This window comes from Mercenaria mercenaria, chromosome 9 (assembly GCF_021730395.1).
Source record: "Mercenaria mercenaria strain notata chromosome 9, MADL_Memer_1, whole genome shotgun sequence".
NCBI lineage: Eukaryota > Metazoa > Mollusca > Bivalvia > Venerida > Veneridae > Mercenaria > Mercenaria mercenaria.
In genome coordinates, this window is record NC_069369.1 from 30,390,165 (window position 1) to 30,409,266 (window position 19,102).

General features: G+C 34.8%; 1 protein-coding gene across 4 annotated transcripts in view; it reads left to right on the top strand.

Moving 5' to 3' along the window:
- LOC123546829 (exocyst complex component 6B-like) overlaps positions 1–19,102 on the top strand; it is a 51,937-nt gene that overhangs the window by 15,493 nt on the left and 17,342 nt on the right. Inside the window, exons 13-21 of one of the 4 annotated variants that reach the window (XM_053551148.1) lie at positions 221–374; positions 1,473–1,582; positions 2,808–2,919; positions 3,976–4,055; positions 4,500–4,554; positions 5,088–5,160; positions 6,758–6,864; positions 8,087–8,107; positions 18,626–18,767. In XM_053551148.1, coding sequence (XP_053407123.1) covers positions 221–374; positions 1,473–1,582; positions 2,808–2,919; positions 3,976–4,055; positions 4,500–4,554; positions 5,088–5,160; positions 6,758–6,864; positions 8,087–8,107; positions 18,626–18,767 — 854 coding nt within the window. Of the gene's footprint in view, positions 1–220; positions 375–1,472; positions 1,583–2,807; positions 2,920–3,975; positions 4,056–4,499; positions 4,555–5,087; positions 5,161–6,757; positions 6,865–8,086; positions 8,108–11,611; positions 11,630–12,529; positions 12,551–18,625; positions 18,768–19,102 lie in introns of all 4 variants that reach the window. The other 3 variants (XM_045333418.2, XM_053551147.1, XM_053551149.1) reach the window with 3 other exon arrangements.

Sequence of the window (19,102 nt, forward strand, 5' to 3'; positions counted from 1 at the left end):
ATAGAAGACAGGTGTGTCACATGAAGTCATGTAGAAAAGTTGTCAGCTTGGTGAGGAGAGCCAGTCAGTTCCTGTACAGAACTATGGAACACTGACTGCCATTATACTGAAACCTATGGAAAAACAGCATTTAACTTAAAGAAACAAGGAACGTATGATATGCATTGTTGGGGCATTGGGTGTATAGATTTCTTTCACAAGTTGATTTGTTTTCTTACAGGGACCAGTACAGTGATACATTAACAAGACAATGGGTGGGGGTGTTTAATGGTATATTTGTGGAGGATAACTACACACCAATATACATCGAGAACGAAGCTGAATTTATATCTGTGATAACCCAGTTCCCATTTCAAGATGAGGAACTTCAACAAGTAATATTTTTTCATTGTTTGCTTGAAAAATTTTCATGTATAATTTTTATTATTATTACATGGCTCTTTATATAGATTGTTTGTCCATAGTTTGTGATGTATGACCCATCAGTATTCAACACACACATTTTGACTGGGATAAAGTCAAAACTTAAAAAAGAAAAGATCTATGAAAATTTATTTCTCTTGTCATGTTTTAAAACACTTATTGAATGTATTGCCTGTCAATAAACACTTTATATAAATTATATTACGGTCCTTTACTGCATTAGTCTTTTGTGTGGTCTGCTAATAAATGTTTGACTTTTTTTTCAGTTGCACAATATTCTTGAGGTCTAGTTGTATACCATATTCATATTCAGTGGCATTATACACACATAGATCTCAGCGTTCAAATAACGTACACATTCGGTCCGCGGCAGAGTATTCTTTAAATACTGAGGCTGTTTAGCAGAGAATATGTGTTGTGTAACTCACTTTGACGCATTGTATTTTATAGAATTCTGTCAAAGAATGAGGAAACATCACAAAGTATCTGCCATGAGGAAACATCACACAAAGTATCTGCCGTGTATACGGTATCGAAGTCACGTGCGTTGGCTTTTAGACTAGTTATGCACACGGTGTCAATGCCTCGTATTATCTCGGAAAAACATCGAAATTTAAACAAAGTAACGATCACACATAACACTGAGTAACTGTCTTCATTGTATGGTAACGCGCGGTGACTGGTAACTCAGTTTTAATGCATGACATGCTTATTTCTTTACCCTATCACGTTTTACAAAATATGTAATATTGGGAATGCGGTGGGTGGGGTAGCGCCGATGTCAGGATTTTCGTTTCGGACCGATTGAGTTATCAAAATTTCCGGAGCCCTGACACATACTTTCCATGTATGTTTTGTTTGGAAATATGTTTGTGTGTAATGAGTCTTTTTACAGCAAAAAAAATACATTTTACAAAATATTGAACTGAATGAAATTGTCGCAGCTATAGTTCCTAAGTTCTTTCATAAAATTAAAATACTAATTCATTAAGAAATACATGTAGTTTATGATTCAAAGAAGTTTATATAAAGTATTTTTTTCTTTTCAGGCACCGTTTCCGAAGAGATTTCCATTTTCCGAGTTTGTTCCAAATGTTTATAACCAAGTTAAAGAATATATCAATGCTTGCCTAAAATTCTCTGCTGATTTACATTTAAGGTAAGTCACCATATACAGCAAAATTCAGAAGAAAAAAAAAATTATTAATAGGTTATGCGACCCAAACGGAGGCATTAAGTTATCACACTATGTTAGCTTGTTAGTCAGTTTGTCTGTCCAGGCCCTGTGTTCACAAAACATTTTCAGTCTCAGCTGAGTTTGATCAAGAAACTTTATTTGTCATTTGTTTCTATATAACATGTTTTAGAGTACATTTTAACTTAAAGCAGCACGCCTCAAGATTTGGGTAAAAAAATAATCTTTCTTTCAAATTGAAGTTTAGTCATATTATGAACATTAGAATATGAATTTTGGTTTCTAACATAATTTCAAAGTTCCAAATCAAGAAAAAAAGATGACCGCGTTGGGAATGGAACCCCGGACCAACACGGCAATAAAGACATTTGCCCGTCGTTGTAACCAAAAGCGCTACAGCTGAAGTAGTGAATAATGACTTCAAAATATAGATATTTATAATGGAGACAGTTTACCAGTTTCATCGCAAAAAGTAGAAAAAAAACAGCAAATTCTCATGTGTTTCCGAAACATAAAGTGTGTCAGTAATTAAGTTTTAAATCATTTATTTCAAGATACCTAAAAAAAATATTTTTTGTTGTCGAACGATCTGGAGGCATGCTGCTTTAAGAACTAATTTCAGGTGGCTATTTAGTATTGATGGCCAGTCTCAGTTGGTATTCAACGTTGAAGTTCTAGTAAGATTGATATTAAAATTTCAAACTCAGACTCAGCTGACACCGAAAAATGCTTTGTGAACACGGGGCCAGAACACGTCTTGTCTCAAATATTTCAAGAAATTCCATTGAAACTTTACATAGATGTCAAGCATTTCAAGGTGTTTTGCATCTAAGACTCTGGTCTGCCCCTACAAGGTCAAGGTCACTTTAGGAGTATTCATCACTTATAGTGATATCTCATTTTTACAGTTACACGGATGTCATAGAACTTTAAAATGAGAAATGATTACAGAATTAATAGTCGGTTTTCAAATTTTTATATAGCCTTAGTTTATTTTGTGGGGTTTTTTTATCTGCAATTTTTTTAATGATTTCATGACAGTCTACTTGGCAGGTAGATAGCTGGAAGAACTATGTGCTTCATATTTTCTCTAACCTTAAACTGAGAATCTAAGCAAATAACTTAGTTAAAATGTTTTCAGCAAACTTTTCAGTAAAAAAAAAAGATGACATATGTTATTACTCTTCAGTCATACAGAAATTGATGATATGATACGAAAGTCAACAAACCTGCTGTTAACTCGTACACTGAGTGGATGCCTTTCATCTCTTATAAAGAGACCAAATCTCAGTCTTTTACAGGTAGATATTTCTATTGTATTGTCACAGTTATCTCTCTCGCTTTAGTGAAGATTGTATAATGAAGTATGTTAACAACACCTCTGAATACTAGGCTCCCACGTTAACACATTAAAGCGAGTCCATGTCAAGTTTGACTGGTAAATGTTTACAAAATTTCAACCCAGTTATAACAAAAAGATCACCCTTTGAACCATCAAAGTCTTTGCTGCTCATAGAACTGAGTAACAAAAGTGTTTTCTTTACCAAAAATCACATTGACTCTGTGATATTTTTTCCTGTTCAGTTTGAGAATGAATTTACTACTGTGAGACCCTGTATAGAAGGGGAAAAGCCACCCAGAGTCTACAGGCAATAAATGGGAGGCCATTTAAATGGTATCATTTCGTGTTTGAAAGTTCATGTAAACATTTACAAAATTTTGTAAAAGTGGGAGCCTGAATACAGACCAGTCTACAAAAGGCAGTTTCCTTTGAAAAAGGGCTTTGTTGCATTTTTGCTTTGCACTGTGCAAGTTAAAGAACCATTGGGTGAACTCTCAAAGAACTAGGATATTGCTCCCAGATCCCTTGTTTCTGAATCCCTCAAATGTATCTGCACCTGTCAAGTCAGCTGTTAGTAATACAAGAAAGGAGAGTTAAGCAGTATAATTATATAGAGAATATTTATGCAGCTTATTTGAAGAGTGATGGTGGAGCATTTACCTTTGTTAATTGGCAATGTAACTGAGTTAATATTGGTTCATTTCCTTTCCTCTGCTTAAATGGGAAACATAAATTTCATGTTTTAACATAAGTAAAACAAGATGTAGCTAAAACATTTTGCGTAAGGTGGCTGATTATAGAATTTCCTTCTACCACTTAAGCCAGAGGTTCAACATTTATCCTGACTTTCTTAAAGAAAACTGTCTCTCCATGAAGGAAAAACCTTTGTAAACAGCAATTTAATATTTTATAGTCGATGATTTAAAAGTGAAATAGAAATTAGGCATAAAGAATTCATAATTTGTAATCATGGTAATCAGGTCATGTCTGATTGAAATTACTATTTCTTTTACAGCTTATACAGATATCAATTAACATGAATTATCTTGAGAAATCCTGCACACATTTAGAGGAATATATCTCTAGTATAACTGGGTAAGTTTACCAGTGTTCATTCCTTGTGATCATTAGTAGACTTATTTTTGATTTAAAAAAACAAACTATATTGAGCTGTCCATTTAAGTTTGAATAGTTACCAGTTTCTGCTTTTAACATTCTAACAGTTTCTAAAGCCTAGTCAATTACATATATAATGTATCCCATGCATTTTTATGTTGAAATATTTTCACCACAATAAATCGACACCAGTACTGCTTCAGACATTTATATCTGATGCAATATCTCGTATATGTGTTTTAGAGTTGTAAATATCAACTTAATCAATCAAAAAATCATTTAATAAATCTTACAGTTTTATGGTTAGTTGCATGCCTATAACCTATTCATATATAGAATAGTAAATTAGGACTCCAGTACTGCTATAACATTACAAACTAAGTTATCCTTGTCAACCATATTCTGATGTAACTTTTCTTTCAGTGCTGAGAAAGATAGTGTACATGCTGCCAGATTGCATGGAACTTCAATGTTTAAGGTAAGCTCTTTTACCAGCAAACCTGAAGAAAAAAATGGAAATCAATTTAGATCTTAAACTTCCAGTTCTATTTTGTCTTCCTTTCACATTGGTTTAATTGATCTAGTGTTACAGAGCTTGGAAACAGCAATATTTGTCCACTAATGGTGCCTTTTGGAATAAAAACTGTTTTCAGCAGCAAGTCAAAAATGGTTTTTAACCACTTCACAACACACACTTTCAACAGGATACATATATCTGACTGATGTTGGGACCTCTGGACTAATCTGCCTTTTGGATCAGTACATTTCGCAGTATATGGAATATACTGGCTTGTATGTATAGCTTCATCGCAAGAAACATATTTTGACCATAAATATTTTAGCAAATATTCTGGTCCAGTTTAACCCGATAACAGATATATAACCAAAAGATCATTTAAAGTTTATCCTTTATCTTCATCAAGAATTTTTCATCTGAATTCTGCTCTCAGAAAAAAGCTTTGAATAATTTTACAAAAAGGAACAACATTTTATGGTATTTGTTTGTTACAGGATGCAAGAAGTGAGGCAGAAGACTATATCTACAGAAAGCTCAATCAGAAGATCGATGAATTCCTGGACCTAGGTACATATCTGACTATATTCTACTATCTTGAGATACGTCTTTATTATATGCATATTTTTGTTAATATTAAGAATGAAAAAAGATGATGTCATATAGAAGTGTCACAGTGTGGTATTACATGTGCACATATGGAATTATCAGCTCTCAGAATGTAATTTATTATATTTCTGTAAATTATTTTTGTATTGTATTGGGCCTGAAAAAAGTATAGCCTTGCAAGTAATATCCCAGGCTCACCAGTTTCGACGCACATAACAGGCAACATGGCCGCACTTTTTCATTCAGTAACATACGTGACTCTATTAGATTTTGCATGTGCACTAATCTTTTATGCATTGAATCATACCATAACATCTTATTCTAAACAACTGACTGCCAGAAATCAAAAGGTAAACAACAACTAGTGTGGTCGGCCATACTTTTTCTAACACACCTATTTCGACGCATCTTACATGATACTTGTTACGAAGCTTTTGATAGGCTTAAATATTTGTGTAATCACTGTAAATAATGTGCTACACCATAACTGTCATGGATGCTGCAATAAAACTTGACAAAAATGCAGATGCAAGCAGATAATCAATATTAAGGCCAAATGATATAAATAAATCTGAAAACATTTAAAATTCATGAACATAAGGGGCTAAGAACATTTAGTCACTGCTTTTTTAATACACAATGTCTGATGTTTTTTCTTTCATTTTTCTGGACTGCAGTGTTTACAGAGGAATTTGCCACATTTTGTTTTATATAAAACTTTAGATGAACCCAGTGTTCACAGCCTACTTGACAAGAGAAAAAAATTGAAGTGTGTAGTAATGATTGCATTCATATATAATGCGTACACCTTCCAAAACAGTGCATAAAATAGTACAACTTATGTCACATGGCAGTGATATGACCTTGATAGCACAAAAGTCGGCTGCAGACGTACATCAAAATTTCCAGTAACTTTTTTAATCTAAGCTTCCACAGGGACGTTTTTAAAATGGATGAAAATTTGCATTAGTAGAAACATTAAAAATCATGTATAGGGTAAATGAAAGTTGATAAATATCTTCAGATCCCGAGCTTTCCAACTTTTTTACCGGTAAAATTAACCATGATGTTTTCTGTCATTACACCAAGTAACTACTTCATCGGAAACCCTAAGTTAGTCGAGAACGAGGTCAAAACAAAAATGGCGTCGAAATAGGTGTGCGTGAAATTACGTGGTGCGATGATATATACATTCTTAAAAATGGTTGCATTAAAACTTTTTTCAACAGCATTTCTGTTATATTATGGCAGTCTGTTAACCTGACCAGTGTCCCCAGATTCTGTATCAGTACTATTTCATTCTCCACAAGTGAATGACAACTTTCACACATGAATTAGTTGTAGAGGAGGAATTACATTAGACACATTTGTCTTTAAATTAATATCACAGAGAATGCATGCCTAGATTGGGATTTAAACCTTCAGTCTTTTGATTAATTGTCCAGAGCTCTACCTACTCAGCTGATTGGGCATGCAACAATTTTTTTATTTTTTTTTTTTTTTTTGAAAAAAAAAGGATATCTTGACTTTGTGTGATATAGTTTTGATCTGTTTGCAGCTGCATATACGTGGAGTCAGTCGGAACCAAGTGGAAATCCCAGTGGTTATTTGATGGATCTGGTAGCTTTTCTGCAGAGTATATTTATGTCCTTCACCAACCTGCCGGTCAGTATTTCTGTATTCTGAGTTTTATTTAGTAAGGTGATGGTTCAAATTGGAAAGTAGAAGTTCTGTCAAAATGTCTTGTGGAACTGTATCTTACTTTTGATTCACCTTTTCATGTGATTTCGTCTCAAACTTATTGAGTTTTCAAAATTTCCGAAGGTCTGTTCTAAGCCACCAAGGGTTGTAGCAGGAATTTTTATATACTTTTGAAGAAATCTTAATTTTTTTCACCCAAAATGTATTTTTGAATTTTAAAAGAAAAATGCATAAGAAAATTTTTGGTCCATGAAAATTTCACACAAAAAAAGTTACAAACAAGATTTATTTAGATCTGCTGCTTCTATGCTTCAAAAAGTATGATGAAACTCTCAGAAGAAGCCATTGTAGTCAAAAAAGCACTTTAAAATGTAAGTGCACTTCATTTAATACTGTGAAATCATTTAAATTCGCTGGCATGAAATTTCGCGCAAACGTGAAAAAGGACTGTTTCGTGCGGGCTTTAATTCGCGCATTTTCAATTTATAAATGAAAAAATAAAATTAAAAAATAATATTAGCGCAGTCTTAAATCGCGCATCGGTTCTAGCACGAAATACGCGAATATTCGTCCTACGCGAATAAAAATGATTTCACAGTAATATTTAGATGAAAAAATTCCTACTACCACTCTTTGAGTTCTAAGAAGGATATATAATATCAGTATCATCTTTGAATAATATTTAGAATAAAATAATTATAGAATAGGTAAATCAAACATTAGTTCTTAATTTAGTTGTTCAGATGTTAATAACTCCCATTAAAATGTTGAGCTTTGCGCCTTAGGTTCACTAAGAAAAGTTTTATATTGATCATAAAAAATATTCTATGGATTTAAGAAGGAAAATTATTTTTAATCAAGTAAATAAAATTTGATTTTCTTGATATGACAACCAAAGTACTATGAAAGCATTATTTTGTGGGGTACTCTATTTCATAATTTTGTGATATCTTCAATCATTAATCTCTTGATGTTTGCCCATTATTTTGTCCTTTAAGTTGAAAACCACTACTTTCTGTCCACATGCAATAGCTGTCTTTGCTGAATCAAAAATTTTAATGTCAGCCGAATTAAATTATTTGACAGTATGTCATACATAACCAGTACCATGATTTTCTTTAAGAATTTGATGTTGTACCCAACAGTGCATGTTCATGTATTGCAGTCATATCTTATTTTTTGCCAGAGATTATTTTGTCCTATTCGGGTAAATTTTTCCTGTTTTCAGTTCTGTTGATTTTCTAGCCAGTTGCAATTACATTTTCTTTGGTTGTTGATATTAGAAAGGTTGAAATTTTTATTGTATAGTTGTACTTCAAAGATATAAGTCCACTGTATCTGTACAATAAATTGATAAATGTAAAAATATGGACTTGAATGAAAAAACAACGGTTTACAAGTTTCACCAGGGCTTGAGCATATGACCACTGGTTTGAGTGGCCAACACCTTAATTGCTTAAAGTGTAGGTATAGATTTGGTAAACATTGTATGGTTTCAAATTTTGACACCACAACGGCTCATTGAAATTTCCAGAATTTTGGCTATATGACATTGTATACACAGTATGAAATTTCAACCGTTCTGTGATATAGTAAGAGTAATTTTCAATCTTTTAGGTTTTCAGTTTGTACTTTGATTCCTGCAGAAAAGGTGTATTTTGTTAGAATACATGTCAATAGAAAATATTGTATTTCAAAAAAAAACCTGTAGAATTTGCGTAAATGATATACAGGAATGCCATTTTTAGCCCACCATCATCAGATGGTGGGCTATTAAAATCACTCTGCGTCCGTGGTCCGTCCGTCCGTCATTCCGTCCGTCCGTCCGTCCGTCCGTCCGTTAACAATTTCTTGTTATCGCATCTCCTCAGAAACTACTGGGGGGATTTTGACCAAACTTTGTCAGAATGATGTATTGGTACCCTAGTTGTGTCCCCCTGAAAATCAGACTGGTTCAACAATTTATGAGTGAGTTATGGCCCTTTGTTTATTTTTATAATTTATATAGATTTATATAGGGAAAAACTTTGAAAACCTTTTTGTCCAAAACCACAGAGCCTAGGGCTTTGATATTTGGTATGAAGCATCATCTAGTGGTCCTCTACCAAGATGATTCAAATTATTTCTCTGGGGTCAAATATGGCCCCGCCCTGGGGGTCACATGGTTGATATAGACTTATATAGGGAAAAACTTTGAATAACCTCTTGTCCAAAACCACAGGGCCTAGGGCTTTGATATTTTGTATGTGACATCATCTGGTGGTCTTCAACTAAGATTGTTCAAATTATACCCCTAGGGTCAAATATGGCCCCGCCCTGGGGGTCATATGGTTTACATAGACTTATATAGGGAAAAACTTTGAAAATCTTCTTGTCCAAACCACAAAGCCTAGGGCTTTGATACTTGTAATGTAGCATCATCTAGTGGTTCTCTACCAAGTTTGTTCAAATTATCCTCCTAGGGTTAAATATGGCCCCGCCCCGGGGGTCACATGGTTCATATAGACTTATATAGGGAAAAGCTTTAAAAATGTTCTTGTCAGTAACTACAACATTCAAACTTGGACCACATGTATATTTTTGAGTGGCAAGATGAACCTTGACATGAGTTGACCTTGATTTTGACCTAGTGACCTACTTTCACATTTCTGTAGCTACAGCCTTCAAATTTGGACCACATGCATAATTTTATGCACTGGAAAAAACTTTGACCTTTATTTTGACCTAGTGACCTACTTTCACATTTTTGAAGGTACAGGCATCAAATTTGGACCATATGCCTAGTTTCGTGTTTCAAAATGAAATTTGACATTGATTTTGACCTAGTGACCTACTTTCACATTTCTCAAGCTACAGCCTTCAAATTTGGACTACATGCATAGTTTTGTGTACCGAAAAAAACTTTGACCTTGACATTGACCTAGTGACCTACTTTCACATTTTTGAAGGTACAGGCTTCAAATTTGGACCACTTGCATAGTTTTGTATTCTGAAATAAAATTTGACCTTGATTTTGACCGAGTGACCTACTTTTACATTTCTCAAGCTACAGCCTTCAAATTTGGACCACTTGCATAGTTTTGTGTACTGAAATGACCTTTGACCTTTACATTGACCTAGTGACCTACTTTCACATTTTTAAGGTACAGGCTTCAAATTTGGACCACATGCATAGTTTTGTATTCCGAAATAAAATTTGACCTTGATTTTGACCGAGTGACCTACTTTTACATTTCTCAAGCTACAGCCTTCAAATTTGGACCACATGCATAGTTTTGTGTACTGAAACAAACTTTGACCTTTACATTGACCTAGTGACCTACTTTCACATTTTTGAAGGTACAGGCTTCAAATTTTGACCACATGCATAGTTTTGTATTCCGAAGTAAAATTTGACCTGGATTTTGACCTAGTGACCTACTTTTACATTTCTCAAACTCAACCTTCAAATTTGGACCACTTGCATAGTTTTATGTACCGAAAGGAACTTTGACCTTAAGATTGACCTAGTGACCTACTTTCACATTTCTGTAGCTACAGGCTTCAAATTTAGGACCACATGCATAGTTTTGTATACCGAAACAAACTTTGACCTTGACATTGACCTAGTGACCTACTTTCACATTTTTGAAGGTACAGGCTTCAAATTTGGACCACATGCATAGATTTGTGTTGTGTACGGAAATGAAATTTGACCTTGAGCTAGTCAATAAGTCTTGAAATTTGGAACACTCAAAAATGGCACATTGGTGGGCGCCAAGATCACTCTGTGATCTCTTGTTGTAAATGTTTTGAAGTTTTAGTGTAAATGCTTAGGTGACGAATAGGTCCGTTTCTTAGAATATCTGGGGTCTCACAGCTCATTTTGTCTCCCACCACACAGTGGTGTGGAAGACATATTGATTTACTCCTGTCTGTGTGTCTGTCTGTCACAAAGCTTGTCCGCTCTCTTAAGTCGAACATTTCTCATCCGATCTTCACCAAACTTGAACAAAATGTGTTTCTAGCCAAATCGGCCCAGACACTTTGGAATTATGGCCCTTGAAACATAATTACCTATACAAAGTTGTAGACCAGTTACTCCTACTCCAACTCCAACTCCAACAGATACCAATAGGCTGCAAACAGTATATAAAGACAGACTTACTATTCAGATGATTAGGCAGTCGTGGGAGACATGCGCTTTTCTCAAAAGCACCTCTAGTTTTAACTTGTTTCTGGGTTTATAATTGAGTTGTTCAGCCACAGACTGTATAATTCAGTAAGGAGAACATAGTCATACCAGTTTATTTACAAGTTTGATGCCTCTACATGGCAAAATGTCCTCCATTAGGATTTAGTCTGTATTAATTTAATGAAGATCAATTGTGATGAAAGCTTGAAGCTTATTTGAATGACTTGAGTCTGCTTTCTGGTCTTGACCACAATTAAGCTTGAACCCCTGACCACCCAGTTGAGCGACTGAACCTTAACCAGACCAATACTAACTGGAAGGATTTGACAGAAGACGGTAGGTCTGTTCTTCCATTTCTGATTCATGTGGTGATATTTTAAGCTACTTTCGAGACCAAGATGGCACTGGTCCAAAACACAGGAAGGCAGCTAATATCACTAAAAGATCTGTTGAAACACTGTGTTGATTAAAAGAAAAATAAACACTTCTCTGTCTTTTCAAAATCTAATTATTTATTTGCTGTTTTGATTTCTTCAGGACTCTTCAAATATGGAGGTCTGTTGAGCCAAATGTTTAAGTAAAAATTACCTGGCAAAAGTTACCTTGCTTAAGTCATGATTCTATTTTAGAATACTATAAAGCACATAAACCATACAGCAAAATGCACTTCCTGTCAGAAAAGCTCTCCACCATCCCCTTTATGTTTCAGCTTACTGTTTTTCATGCTTAATGTCATTTTGTATTTCTTTCTGTAAATGAAAAATAGCATCAAAATACATTTTTTTTTAGAAACATTTTTTTCCTTGTTTAACCCTAAGTTACCCTGCTAAATTTCTATAATGAACTTGTCCATCTTTCAATTTGGACAGTACCATTAACTGTTAAAAGAGGTGCTTATCCAAAAAAAAACAAACAGACTGAAAAGCGAACATTGAAGATCTTGATAAGACTGCACAGATGTGCAGGCTGATCATGATCTACACTGTTTGCAAAGGCAGAATCAATCACGTCCAGCATGATAAAGTTTAAGATTACTCATCAGCTGATGCTAAATTGCTTTATTTTTGTTCAAGAATCAAAAAGGACAGTGAATTTTGTCAGTGTTTAAATGAGAATTTTTTAGTGTTAATATAAATTTGAAACATTGAGGAAAAAAGTTGCATAAGCTTTTGTTAAGCTAGTTTTGTTTGCTGAAGTTCAGGTCTTTGGCATTCTGTTTAACTTGAGTTCCAAGTTACAAAACTGAGTTTGGGGACCAGTCAGACAATTCCAGCATTTGATTAGTTGTTTATGAGAACAATTTTGATATGAATTCTTTGAGACTGGTCTCTAAAGTCAGTTGTTTCTTTCTTTTTGGACCACAGTTAGATGAAACTCACTATAAAAATCATGAGAATATTTTTAATTACTGCTAGATGTTGTCAGAGATGTACATGTATCTGTATTATTTATTAGGCTATGGTGATGTGTGTACCGGTGAGAAAAAAGCATATCTGATTATTTGATTATTAGATAGCCTGCATAAATGATTTGTTTTTTAGCTACAATATACATAAAAGTTGCATGAGATTGACCCCAAAACCACAAAGTTTATCAAGCATATTTGAAACCTGCAATTTGTATTAGGTTTAAAAAAATTTTATTTTTAGAACACAATTTGAAAATTCAGTAATATATGCGCATATTTGAATACTGTAGTGGTTGAAGTTTGTTTTATTGTTTTAAAATGTACTATTATACATTGATTACTGTTACTTGCTTACATTCTGTGTTGCTTCGTGTTTGGAATGAATTGGCATGTTTGCAAAACAAGGGAAGTAACTAGTTGTGATTACCTCTTGTTGAATTGCAAAGCTTTCCATGAAAGCCCATTCAAGAGTTCAAAAACTCCTTTCTCTGGATCGTCTCATTCAGTCATAAGAGGCATTTAGTATGTGCTGGTTCATCTTGTCATCAAATTTGTAAGGATTATTCATAATGTGACCATCTTGGATGAATTTTGAAATTTCTGGGAATGTTTCATAAAAAAACTAACTAAACATTTGTAACAGTTATTAATACTAAGAACAAGTAATTAGTCCCCTACTGGTTGAAAACCAGTTTCGGGGACTATAGGAATGCACTTTTCCGTCATTCCGTCATTCTGTCATTCCGTCCGTCCGCAATTTCGTGTCCGGTCCATAACTCTTTTATCCATGAAGGGATTTTATTATTACTTGGCACAAATGTTCCCCATGATGAGACGACGTGTCATGTGCAAAACCCGGACCCCTAGCTTAAAGGTCAAGGTCACAATTGGAGGTCAAAGGTCAACAGGGCTTTTTTCCTGTCCGGTCCATAACTCGTCCATCCATGAAGGGATTTTAATATCACTTGGCACAATTGTACCTCATAATAAGACGATGTGTCATGCACAACTTTCAGACCCCTAGCTCAAAGTCAAGGTCACACTTAGTAGTCAAATGCTAACATGGCATGAACAGGGTGTGTTTCGTGTCCGGTCCATAACTCTTTCATCCATGAAGGGATTTTAATATTACTTGACACAAATGTTCCCATGATGTGACGATGTGTCATGCGCAAAACCTGCACCCTGACTCAAAGGTCAAGGTCACAATTGGAGGTCAAAGGTCAACAGGGCTTTTTTCCTGTCCGGTCCATAACTCTTTCATCCATGAAGGGATTTTAATATTACTTGACACAAATGTTCCCATGATGTGACGATGTGTCTTGCGCAAAACCTGCACCCCTAACTTAAAGGTCAAGGTCACAATTGGAGGTCAAAGGTCAACAGGGCTTTTTCCTGTCCGGTCCATAACTCTCTCATCCATGAAGGGATTTTAATATCAATTGGCAAAATTGTATGTCATAATAAGACGATGTGTCGTGCACAACTTCAGACCCCTAGCTCAAGGTCAAGGTCACACTTAGTAGTCAAATGTTAACATGGCATGAACAGGGTCTGTTTAGTGTCCGGTCCATAACTCTGTCATTCATTAAGGATTTCAATATTACTTGGCACAGATGTTCTCCATGATAGACACGTGTCATACACAAATCCCGGAGCCCTTGCTCAAGGTCAAGGTCATACTAGAGGTCAAAGGTCAAATTCAAGAAGGACTTTGTCTGGAGCATTTCTTCTTTATGCAGGGAGGGATTTTAATGTAACTTGGGCACAAATGTTCACACCATAAGACAAATTGTCTTGCGCCAGAACCGGGTCGCTTGGACTAAGGTCAAGGTCATACTTAGAGGTCAAAGGTCAAATTCAAGAATGACTTTGTCCGGAGCATTTCTTCTCATGCATGGAGAGATTTTGATGTAACTTGGCACAAATGTTCACCACCATAAGGCACACTTTTTTAGAATTACGTCCCTTTGTTGTTACTATAAATAGATTACATTGTAACTTTTTTATTACTGGCCTTAGGGAAAATTCAAGACCACTTTTCTGTGGTACAACATGCATGTTACATCCAATATTTAGGTGTATTTGGTCTATCTCTACCTGGTAAAGATTTTCTTGTGGACTTACATTTTATAGATTTTTTTTTTTTTTTTTTTTTAGGATTAATTTCACTTTGTTTGTTACTATAAATAACTTTTATGATAACTTTTTGTAAATCGGCCAAAAAAATTCCAAATGAAAACAACTGTACGTTTTTTATATATGCAAATTTTAATCCAAGTGCTTGTTATATTATATTGTAAATGTAGTACAGTATTGTTTATACATCATTGACAAATATCAGTTCATTATGTTATACTGCAGTAGAGAAAATTAGGTGCCTTCCAGTAGGGGACTTTGTATTGCATGGCAATACTTCATTCACTTGTTTGAATTCGTTTTTGTAACTTTTGTTTACCTTACTGGTTAGTAGTTAGTACGGTAGGCAGTTTCTTGAAAGATTAGAATCAAATTATTGGAGTTCTTCTAGATCATCAACTGTTCAAAATTTCAGCTGTTTGGATGCATTTTGGCCAAAGTTTGTAAAGCTTAAAATCAACATGATTAATGCAGATCAAACTATATTTTTGCTGGTATTTCTACCACTTGGTTAGAGCACAAGGGTGGAGTTGTGAGGCTACAAGTTCTATCATTGAGACAACGAAAAAAATGTTATCTATGATGGTACATATGTATGATTGTAGACAGTAGATCTAAAGGCATTCCTCCACCTCTGATGCATGTGGGGAAGTTACCAGTTACTTGTGGAGAACAACTTGCTGCTGGTTTAGAATTTAGTATTACAGATAAGTTAACTGAAAGCAGCTACAGAAGTGAACATTGCTTTGTCAAACTTCTTAATTTATGTCATGTAAATTTTCTTATTTTGATGAAACTAAATGCTGTTGGAAAATTGTGTAACATGCAAAATAAAAGTTCCTTTTCTTCCTACCCTGCTGTACCAGCTAAAGCATGATTTCTGTATAAACATTGATTTCATGTATTATGTTTTATGTAACCAACATTTTGAATAAAGAATATGAGAATTATATTATTTTACCTACAGTACAATTTCTGAAATATTTTAGTCCCAACCCTTACATGACCCATACTTAACCCCACCAGTTACATTTCACCTGAATATCCCACTCATCCAGACTACTCTGTTGATTAATATTGTTTTTGAATAATTTTATTTCAAGTTTTCAGTGAATTTTTGAAATATTAAGAGTTAATATATCTAGTAATTTCACATTGAATAATATCTAATATCAGTGAAAATTATCTGTTGACAATTACAATAAATATCAATGATTAAAGATTTGATGCGTATGGAAACACAAATTTTATGGATGGAAACAATAATTTTACGTATGGAATCTTGGAAAATATGCGTATGGAAACACAAATTTTATGGATGGAAACAATAATTTTACGTATGGAATCTTGGAAAATATGTATGAAAATATTGATTGTTTTGGATGGAGAAATATAATTGCTGCTTTTAGCCTGAGTTAATTACAAAACTGATTTTTTTGTAGTTGAAAAATCTTGCATATTTGAAAAACTTGTTTGGCATATTTGATTGTTACAGAATTTTCATAAGACTTTGTTTTGAAAAATTTCCACATGATGTGGTACATTTATTCTGTTGTAAGTTCACAATGATGTCATTCTTTAGTCCTGAATATCTTACTTCATGTACAGTTATACATTCTATCTTTGTTTTTCATATTATTGTACCCCCACGACGACAAAGTTGTAAGGGGGGGTATACTGGTTTCAGGTTGTCTGTCTGTCCGTCCGTCTGTCCGTAGATGCAATCTTGTGCACACTATTTCTCCTTATCCCCTTGACAGAATTTAATGAAACTTCACACAAGTGATCAGTACTAACAGTAGTTGTGCATGGGGCATGTAAGGTCCTTTTAGAAAAAAAATTTGCAGAGTTATGGGACTTTGTTTTTTTGTTACTATACTATATACATAGACACAATCTTGTGCGCACCATCTCTCCTCATCCCCTCGACACAATTTAATGAAACTTCACACAAGTGATCAGTATCAACAGTAGTTGTGCAGGGGGCATGTTAGGTTCTTTCAGAAAAAAAAATTGCAGAGTTATGGGACTTTGTTTTTTTTTGTTACTATACTATATACATAGACACAATCTTGTGTGCACCATCTCTCATCCCCATGACACAATTTAATGAAACTTCACACAAGTGATCAATATCAACAGTAGTTGTGCATGGGGCATGTTAGGTTCTTTCAGAAAAAAAAATTGCAGAGTTATGGGACTTTGTTTTTTTTTGTTACTATACTATATACATAGACACAATCTTGTGTGCACCATCTCTCATCCCCATGACACAATTTAATGAAACTTCACACAAGTGATCAGTAACAACAGTAGTTGTGCATGGGGCATGTTAGGTTCTTTCAGAAAAAAAAATTGCAGAGTTATGGGACTTTGTTTTTTTGTGTTACTATACTATATACATAGACACAATCTTGTGCGCACCATCTCTTCTCATCCCCTTGACACAATTTAATGAAACTTCACACAAGTGATCAGTAACAACAATAGTTGTGCATGGGGCATGTTAGGTTCTTTTAGAAAAAAAAATTGCAGAGTTATGGGACTTTGTTTTTTTTGTTACTATACTATATACATAGACACAATCTTGTGCACACCATCTCTTCTCATCCCCTTGACACAGTTTAATGAAACTTCACACAAGTGATCAGTACCAACAGTAGTTGTGCATGGGACATGTTAGGTTCTTTCAGAAAAAAAATTTGCAGAGTTATGGGACTTTTTTTTGTTACTATACTATATACATAGACACAATCTTGTGTGCACCATCTCTCCTCATCCCCTTGACACAATTTAATGAAACTTCACACAAGTGATCAGTAACAAAGTAGTTGTGCATGGGGCATGTTAGGTTCTTTCAGCGACAAAAATTGCAGAGTTATGGGACTTTGTTTCTTGTTAACATACTATGTACATACAGTCTGCATATGCAATCTTGTGCGTGCCTGATCTACCAAACCCTTGCACACAATTTAATGAAAGTTCACACAAGTGATCAGTACCAACCCTAGTTGTGCATGGTGCATGTTACATTCTTTTAGATAAATATTCTGCATAGTTATGGGACTTTGTTTTTTGTTACTATACTGTATACATACAGTCTATATACATAAAGTCCACATAATTATGCAATCTTGTGTGCGTCCAATTGCAATGTACTGTGTCAGTGCATGCGGGGGGTACATTCATCACCTTTAGTGATAGCTCTAGTTTAAATAGATTTGTTTTAAACATAGGTGTTGTGTAAAATGCACTTCAGGCAGATATATTGTTGATTCAGAATCATGTATATAAGGAATGATTACAGGAAGTGGAAGTTCTAAAGTTAAGAAATAATATATCCCAAACAGTGATTTATCGTTGAATAAAATCATGATTCCTAGTTCAGATGCAAAGGAATTATATATGAGCCGTGCCATGAGAAAATCAACATAGTGGGTTTGCGACCAGCATGGATCCAGACCAGCCTGCGCATCCGCGCAGTCTGGTCAGGCTCCATGCTGTTCGCTTTTAAAGCCTATTGGAATTGGAGAAACTGTTAGCGAACAGCATGGATCCTGACCAGACTGCGCGGATGCGCAGGCTGGTCTGGATCCATGCTGGTCGCAAAGCCACTATGTTGGTTTTCTCATGGCACGGCTCATATTATAATACACACCTGAATGGCAAACAATTGAGCTGCTTCATGAGAAAACCAACATACCGTAGTCCATTTGCGAACAGCATGGATCCAGACCAGCCTGTGCATCCACCCAGTCTGGTCACTGACAGGATCCATGCTGTTCGCTAACGGTTTCTCTAATTGCAATAGGCATTGAAAGCGAACAGCATGGATCCAGACGAGACTGCACGTCTATTTGGAGTGCACTAAGATTGTTTCTGTCAAACAATTTAATGGCTACAGAACTTCCATGAAACCTGAAAATACGTCATTCCCTGTTGTACATGAATAAATTGATGCTTATGTATCTTCAAAATTTTAACTGAATGTGTTGATATTTCAGGAGAAGGTAGCAAAGACTGCGTGTATGTCAGCGTGTAAACACATTGCTCAAAGCTTGATGGACTTCTTGCTGGATAACAATGTCCAGTTAATGACTCCTCATGCATTGCAACAATTTAACCTTGATATTACACAGTGCGAAGGTGAGTAAACCTATATATTGTGGAACAATTAAATTTTGTGGATGCTTAAATTTTGTAACTATCATGGTTGCGCAAGTCCACATAATTTAACACACTTAAATTCCTGTTTATAGAAATTCTTGCTCTTGCAAAATAGATGTTTTGGCGAAATGCCAACAATATGTTTTTCGTCCCCTACTGGTGGAACACTGACGGGGACTATAGTAATGCCCTCAGTCCGTCCATCTGCAAATCTGGATCCTGCAATTACTCAAAAAGTATTCAAGCTAGGTTCGTAAAACTTGTTACTTGAATAGACGGTAATATGTAGGTTATGAGTGATGAAATATTTTGTT